At 57.9% G+C, this 8,292-nt stretch overlaps 1 protein-coding gene across 1 annotated transcript; it reads left to right on the top strand.

Annotated features, from left to right (window-relative positions):
• Window positions 1-4,622: 4,622 nt before the first annotated feature.
• On the top strand, window positions 4,623-5,744 carry SOX1 (SRY-box transcription factor 1; the record flags this gene model as incomplete). Its single annotated transcript, XM_084274410.1, has 1 exon — window positions 4,623-5,744. The coding sequence occupies one exon, from the start codon at window positions 4,623-4,625 to the stop codon at window positions 5,742-5,744; it is 1,122 nt and encodes a 373-aa protein (XP_084130536.1).
• Window positions 5,745-8,292: the final 2,548 nt, after the last annotated feature.

The following is an 8,292-nucleotide window of genomic DNA, read 5'->3' as shown; positions in this document are numbered from 1 at the left end:
GTGTTGAATTATCTCTTTCCATACAGTATCAGCATTAGCCTAATTAAAAGCTATAATGTCTGATATAATGATTAAATCGTTAGCTCTGCTGTAGGGAAGCAATATTTTGTTTTCCCTTCAATTAGAAGCTGATTGAGGTTTTCAGAGCAGGTCAGCTGTGAAATTTGAATTATATGTGTGAGTACCGTTCACAGGGTGAGCCCCTACTCGAAAGCTCCAGAGATTCTCCAAACGCTTTTACCCGGCAAGCTGGGAAAAGACAACCAAATACACAGCCTGGAGTTGAATTGGGTCTGGGGCTGTAGGATCCCCCCCGAAACAGTTGTCAGTGCTGGAAAAGAACGCAGGACTTAATTCAGGCGCCCTTTTTCCTCCGTTCTATCCCGGCTGGGTAGCAGTTCGTGTCCAAAACTGTAATCTCCCAGACGCCAAGTCATCGAGGTAGGAAGGGGCTTCCCCTCCCTCCCTTGTCTGCCCTCCCCGCTCCCTCCCGGTTGCTCGCTTTGGCCCAGGAAGGGAGCGAGGGACCGGTTTGCATTTCGCTCTGGCCAAGCGGGTTTTGCAGCAGAGGGCCTGGGGAGCTGCAGAAGTTCATACACGCCCGCGTTTCAGGCGAGGTTGGCGAGGCATCAGCCAACATCTCCCACGAGCATCTCCCCGGCGCGGGCTGGCGCTCGCCGCCCGCCGGCCCCGGCCCGGGACGAAGGAGACACGGCGGCAGCCAGCAGACGGCGATCGCCGCCTGCTCCGGGGCGCCGGGCTCGGCCCCGCCACCCTCCTGCCCCGTCCTCGCCCTCGGGGCCGAGCACGGCTGGGGCGCAGCGGGCACAGCGCCGGCCGAGCTTGCGGCGGGCGACCCCCGCCCCGAGGGGGCGGCCCTCCCACCTGGCCGCCATAGCGGGGGGAGGCGCCGCCCGCTGCGGTGCGTCCCGCAGCGCAGCGCGGACGGGAGCGGTGCCCACGGGAGCCCACTCGTCACTCTGTCCGGCCTGCGAGCGGGCCACGTCGGCACCTGCTACCCACGCCCCTCGGGCCCGGGGGTCGACCAGGGCTGCTGCAGGACTTTTAGCCCTCCCCGGCCCTGCTCTCAGCACAGCATCTCCTCCCTGCCTCCAGTTTGGCTTCGCTGAAGCCTTCACCCACGCACACACGGATCCTAACCCCCCCGACTCCCCTCTATTCTCCTCACCACCCCACTCTTGGCTGTTTGCAGCTCCACTTTCTTTCGGGGGAAGTCCGAAATCTCTGGGCGCAAACCCCTCCCAACCACGCAGACCGTTACTGTCCGTGTCAAATGGCACCCGCCAAAGTGCTTGACTTTGTCCCTGTCCCACGAGTCGGGATCTGCACCGCCTTTACCACGAAGGAAAAGCCTCAGTCTGCGTCCCGATCTGTTTTTTACACTCGTCCCCCCGTCCCACCGCCGGTCAATATACATCCCACGTCGGCAGGGGACTGAGGTGCGTCAGGGGCAGAAGCAATGGGGTCACGCCAACAGCATCTTCTCTTTCCCCGCGCCCTGTCTGCGTTTATTCACCCTAAAGGACAGTTTTCATGGCTTTTTGGCTGATTTTAGGGAAGGAACTTCTTCCCTTTTGCGGGAGGGGGTTGGGGGGGAAGAAGGGGAAACCCCGCTCCGGGAGAAAACCCGGTAGACGGGTAGCCCCCCGGGGGTTGGGAATTAGAGGCTGCCCCCCACACCAGGGGAAGGGCAGAGTCAGCTTCGGCAACGGTTTCCCTGCATGGGAGGGGGAGGGAAATGTGTGTGTGTGGCCGGGTGCGGGGGAATGGGGGGGGTTGTCTATCCCCGTTTCCTAGGGATGAACGTGTGTTCCCACGGGGTCCGCCGGCTCGCAGGGTGGACGGGAGTCTTCCGGTAAAGGTTGCCTCACACCGATTCGTCCCGTTTATTTGTCAGGAGTCCTTCGGATACTCTAACATGAAATTTCAGGGAAAAATTGCACTAGGTCTTTGGGTGGATAATGTACTAGTCAAGTCATATACCTCGCAGTTTTTACTCCTAGTATCTTCGCTTGGCCACGCAAGTGGAAACGCGCCTTTCTGCAGTCCCCTTCGCTTCCCTCCCCCGCCTCTCCTACCCCAACCAATTATGGTTTTAATACATCATTTAGCAATCACAGCAGCCTCGCTTGTTTTGCCCCTGCAGATGTGGCAACCCACCAGCTCGGGAAAATATCATCGGGAGCAGTGTGGGCCCGATCCCGCGTGTCTCCCCACCAACACCACAACCCTCCGCCCCTCCGCCCCCCAGCACCTCCTTAGGGAGGACTGGAAAAGTGCCCCCAGAAAGCATCCCCACCCGAGCTAACAGCAACACCGTTTTAGCTCAGATTGCCCAGAACCAGGCCGAGCCTTCAGCCATCAGAAGCAGAGACAGGGAGAGAGAGAGGCGCTTTGCTCTCCTCGGCAAACCTAGATTATTGTGATGAGATCACTACTTCATGACGAGTCGTTAGGGGAAAGAAAAAAATAGGAGGAAAAAAAAATAGAGAAAAAAGGCTAATCCCAGCCCAGCGCCCAAGGCTGGTGCTTTTGTGCATGGTGAGCGCTCCTCCTGCAGAAAACTTCTGGCGGTCACAGCAGTAATTGGGAGAGCTGCGACGTGATCCCACCCCCTTGGATGGCCACTGGGCTCGGGAAGAGGAACACTCGCGGCCACCGGGGAAAGAGCAGGGGTGCCCCGTCTCCCTTCCTCCACCCGGCAAAAGGCGATGGGGATGGCGGTTTGCGTGCGCGGGCATTTGCGTGACGGGCCGGTCAATTCCTACGGTTGCGATTGTAGATTACGGCGGGGATTTCAGCGCGGAGCGTTTCCTCCCGGCCGCAAGACAACGGCAGCCCGTCCCACGGGACGGCCGGGGCACACGGACAGCCGCGTAGCGTTTGGGGGGTGGGGGGAAGGGTAGAAACGTCACACGCCTGTGCTCACTTAATGCACGTACGTCGTGTCTCCGTGTGTCTCCACCACTCTCGGGTGCTTTTAACTCCCCTGGGACTAAGCGCGTTTAAACCCCCGCCTTGCACCCGGGATTAGGCCTGGGAGCGGTTTTAATGCTGGGGAGAGCCGTCTGTCCCCGCCCGCCCAGGGACATCCCCCCGTCCTCCCCATCCCCGGGAAAGCTCCGGAACGGGTGAAGTCCCCGGGAAAGGCGTGTTTAGGTGCCGCTCGCAGCAGTGCGGGCAGCCCGGGGCGGGGAACTTGGGGTGCCTCAGCTTCCCCAAACCCCGCTCTACCGCCGTCTAAGTATCGGGTGAGGACGGGGCAGCCCGCGGCGGGGGTGGGGTGCCCGGTCGTGCGTCTATGTGTGTGTCCCCCCGGGGCCAGACCACGGGGAAAGGCGGGGGCAGGGGTGCCGCCGGCGGCCGCGGGGCGGGGCGCTCCGTGACCCCGCCGCCCGTCATCCCGCCCGCCCCCAACACCACTCCCCCCCCCCCTCCCCACTTTGCCTCACCCCCCCCCCCCCCCCCCTCCGCCTCCTCTGGGCTCGTCGCGCCCCGCCGGACGTTAGTGCTCAGCGCGCGCCATGCAAATCGCCGCCCGCCGGCGCGCCCCCATTGGCCGCCGCCAGGCGATTTAAGGCGGGCTCGGCGCGCCCTGTATGGCTGCAGCGCCGCTCGCCCGCGCGCCCGGCGGCTCCTCCTCTCCCGGCCCGGCCCGTCCCGCCCGGGCCGCGGGAGGGAGACCACCGCCAGCGAATTACTGTGCCACCGCGCCCCGGCTGCCGGGCTCGGCGCTTGTTTTGGTTGGGTTCCTTCCCCCACCCACCCCCTCCCTCCCTCCCTCCCTTCCCCCCCGATCCTCCTCCCGCTTTTTTTTTTTTTTAGTTAACGTTTAAATACTTTTTCCCCCCTTTTTCCCCCCCTTTTTTTCTTCTTTTTTTTTTTTTCCCCTTCCCTCCTCTCCTTTCCCTTCCTCCTTTCCGCGCGGCGGTGGGTTCTGCTCTCTCTCTCTCTCTCTCTTCTGCTCCGTTCACCTGCGATCAGCGGATGCAAGTCACACACGCTCCCTCCCTCCTTTCCCTCCCTCCCTCTCTCTCTCCAAGTTAGCAAAGAACAAAAAAAAAAAAAAAAAAAAAAAAAAAGCTCCGTTAAGGATAAGAGCGGGAGCGGAGGGGTGTGCGCGCGTGTGCCGGGGAGACCGGCGAGCGGAGGACACCGCCGACGGCTCCGCGCACTCCTCCCTCCCTCCTTCCTTCCTTCCCTCCCTTCCTCCCTCCCTCCCTCCCCTCCCTCCGCGCCAAGTGAAGCAGCAAGTTTGCCGTGCACCTGTTTGAGCAGCTCGAATCCCCGTCGCCGCCGCCGAGCCCCCCGAAAAGTGATTTGCAAAAGGGAGAAAGTTGGGTTGTTGTTTTTTTTTGGTTTTTTTTTTTCCTCCGCCGGCGGGGTCGCCGATCGCTCTCCTCGCGGTTTTCTCCTCCTCCTCCTCCTCTTCCTTTTTTTTTTTTTTTTTTTTTTTTTTTTTTTTTTTTTTGCCTTCGCACGGCGGTCGCTACCTAGATACAAACGGGTTTCGCCTCGCTCGCTCCCCGTCCTCCCGGGCTCCTCTATGTTTGATTCTTTTTTCACGCCTGGCGCCGGTGGAAAATAAAAAAGCTACTTGAATGTACAGCATGATGATGGAGACGGACTTGCACTCCCCCGGCGGAGCCCAGGCCCCCACGAACCTCTCGGGGCAGACCGGAGCGGGAGGTGGCGGCGGCGGCGGCGGCGGCGGCGGGGGGAACAAAGCGAACCAGGACCGGGTCAAGAGACCCATGAACGCCTTCATGGTGTGGTCGCGGGGCCAACGGCGGAAGATGGCCCAGGAGAACCCCAAAATGCACAACTCGGAGATCAGCAAGCGCCTGGGGGCCGAGTGGAAAGTCATGTCGGAGGCCGAGAAGAGACCGTTCATCGACGAGGCGAAGCGGCTGCGGGCGCTGCACATGAAGGAGCACCCGGATTATAAATACCGGCCCCGGCGGAAGACCAAGACCCTGCTCAAGAAGGACAAGTACTCGCTAGCCGGGGGGCTGCTGAGCGCCGGCTCGGCCGGGGGAGGCCCGGCGAGCGTCGGCGTGGGCATGGGCGTCGGCGTCAGCCCCGGCGGCGTCGGGCAGCGGCTGGAGAGCCCCGGCGGCACGGCCAGCGGCGGCTACGCGCACATGAACGGCTGGGCCAACGGCGCCTACCCGGGCTCGGTGGCGGCAGCGGCGGCAGCGGCGGCGATGATGCAGGAGGCGCAGCTCGCCTACAGCCAGCACCCGGGCAGCGGAGGGCACCCGCACCACCCACACCCCCACCACCCGCACCACCCGCACAACCCGCAGCCCATGCACCGCTACGACATGGGCGCCCTGCAGTACAGCCCCATCTCCAACTCGCAGGGGTACATGAGCGCCTCGCCTTCGGGCTACGGCGCCCTGCCCTACGGCTCTCAGCCCCACCAGAACTCGGCGGCGGCGGCGGCGGCGGCTGCGGCGGCGGCGGCCGCTTCCTCGGGGGCGCTGGGCGCCCTGGGCTCGCTGGTGAAGTCGGAGCCCAGCGTGAGCCCGCCCGTCACCTCGCACTCGCGAGCCCCGTGCCCCGGGGACCTGCGGGAGATGATCAGCATGTACTTACCGGCCGGGGAAGGCGGGGATCCGGCGGCCGCCGCCGCCCAGAGCCGGCTCCACTCCCTGCCCCAGCACTACCAGAGCGCCAGCACGGGGGTGAACGGCACCGTCCCCTTGACGCACATCTGAGCCCCCGCCGGCCGCCGAGACCGGCGCCGGGAGCGGCGGAGGCGGGCGCGGGCACCGGCTCGGCCACCGGCCCCGGCACAGGCACCGGCCCGGGGCCGCCCGCAGGACTGTGCGCCCCGCCGCCGCCACCGCACGCTCAGCCCCCGGCCGCCCGAGCCCCGGCCCCGAGCCGCTCCTGCCCCGCTCCCGCGTTCCCCCCCTCTTATTTTTGCCTCTTGCTCCCCTTCCCTCCCGCCCTCCCCCGCCTCTCTATTTTTTTTTTCTCCTTTTCTTTCTTCCTTCCTTTTTGTACAGAAAAGAAATGTTTTGATGTTCTTGTAATAATAATAATAAATAATAATAATAATAACGAGAGAGAAAAAAGGTAACGGTTGCTTTACTTACCTTTTTTTTTTTTAGAAGGACTAGTTTATGAAACTAGTTTTAGACTGAACTTCTGTGTTTTATCGAGACTTTTTGTACAGTATTTATCATTCACCCAAGAGACAGAGCGTTTATTTGCAACAGAGAGAGAGAGAGGGAGAAAGGGAAAGGGAAATGGGGAAAAAAAAAAAGACGGCGAAAAGACAAAAAAAAAATCACTAATAACCACAGAAAATTGTAGGCGATGCCAACTTTTATACCGCGCGGAACCGCTACGATTTCAGTCACGGATCGCTTCTTGCGAAGGCTTTTTATTGCCTAATTAACTCGAAGTTGATGGGGAAACAGTTCTCATTTATTACTCATGTACTAAGGCAAATCCAAAACAACACTTAAAAGGTTTTTGGGTTGTTTAGTTGTTTTTTTTTTTTTTTTGGTAGGTGTTCTTGCGTTTTTGTTGTGTTTTTTTTTTATTTTATTTGGTTATTTGTTTGTTTATTTATAAAACTTTTTTTTTCCTTTGGAAGCTGCAATGGGTTGGTTGTGGTTTTTTTCTGGGTTTTGTAAAACTTTATTGTATCTGGATATTTTTTTGTTTGTTCGTTTTCTCTTCGATTTTGTTTTCTTTTTGTATCATTTCTTGTAAATGCATTGTGAAATAATTTTTATTTAGGCGTCACGAGGGAATTCAGATTGTGTACATAGTTTACTAAAAAGCCTTTCTGCTAAACAGAAATCCTAAGGATGCGTTCAATTTTGAGTTTAATAAATTTCAAAGCGGAAAAAGTCACCTGTTTTTATTTTATTTAAAAAAAAAAACCCAACAAACTCAATTCAAACAAAAACCCAAACAAACCCTAGCCGGAGAACGTAGCAGTATTTACCAGGATGCCCCTGGAAACACAGGTGAACCCAGAACATGGGGTGGAAGTTTTAAACTGGAGCGGCGAGGAGAATGAAGTGCAATCCCGCAGTTAATACCGGTGTCGCCTAATCCGCGTAGATCAGGAGGAATGAAGAAGGTAGATGGGTTTTTAACACTCGTTCCGTACTGCGACGGAAGGAGACTTTACCGTAATTACTCTTCCTAGCCGTGGACATTCATTTTGTGTATTTTATGGCTGGGCCGACGGTTCGGACCTTGCCCGGGGCCGTAACTTTCTCCCTGGGGGGAGGTCGGGCACTGCGGCGGCTGCGGTCGGGCTTCCCGCCCCTGCCCGCCTCTGCCCCCCGCTCGGCCGGGAGTCCCCGCCGGCCCGGGGGCCACCGACCTCCCCGGGGGACGCGAAGGCACCGGCGAGCGCGCCTCTTCCCCTCTAATTAACGCCATGAAAGGGGAAAGCGCTTCGGTTTGAGCGTCCCGAGAAGAAAAGCGTCCTCTAAACCCCAAGCCCGAAAAGCAGCCCCCATTCCCTGCCGAGCATCCCGGGGGGCGAGCACGGGAGCGGCGGGGTCACACGCTCCCAACCCGGCGCAAACTGGGGCGGCCGGTTCCAGCGACTGGTGCGAAAGCTGCTGAGCAAAACGATGCGAGTTTGTTCTTTGCAGAATGTTGTTCGATGCTTTGAAATTATTATTTTATTATTTTTTTCAAAATGTATTTCTTTCCTAGCTGTCGGTCGATACCTTTCGATATGCTGGAATTAAAAGTTTGCTGTAAACTTCTGATAGTAATGACAGCATTAAGCGTTGCATTTAAATATCGTACTGTAGCAAATAATTTTTTTTTTTAAATTAGTCGTAACTGCTTCAACCAAAGGGGAAAAAATACCCCACTTCTAACTTCCAGGGCGGTGTTGTCGGTCGCAGCAGGCTGTAGGGCTTTTAAAACCCTCTTTTAGCACTGGCGAAAGAGTACTTCATCCATCCGGGAGTGGGGCAGTGTCTGCTGGTTAATGAGGAGCGGTTTCGGTGCATGCTAGAGATTGCGCTTTACCTATAGTGCTGACATGTCGATTGACATATACAACTCTTCGGCGTAATTTTGTTAATTTTTGTTTAAATCACTCGTTCGTTATAGTGAACGCGAAATTTTCACGGAAGCTGCCTATTCATTTCAAACCAAAATTTTCCTTCCCCCAAACCCCCTACACAACCCTCCCCCCCCTTCTTTTTTTTTTGCGACTGTTTGAGCCTTTATCAATGCGAGGTGTGTGCGGGATCAGGCAGACAGCAGGTTAGGTTT

The sequence above is a fragment of the Gallinula chloropus genome, assembly GCF_964237585.1.
Source record: "Gallinula chloropus genome assembly, chromosome: 1".
Classification (NCBI taxonomy): domain Eukaryota; kingdom Metazoa; phylum Chordata; class Aves; order Gruiformes; family Rallidae; genus Gallinula; species Gallinula chloropus.
The sequence above is the reverse complement of the archived record's forward strand: the minus strand, read 5'-3'. Positions and strand labels throughout refer to the sequence as shown.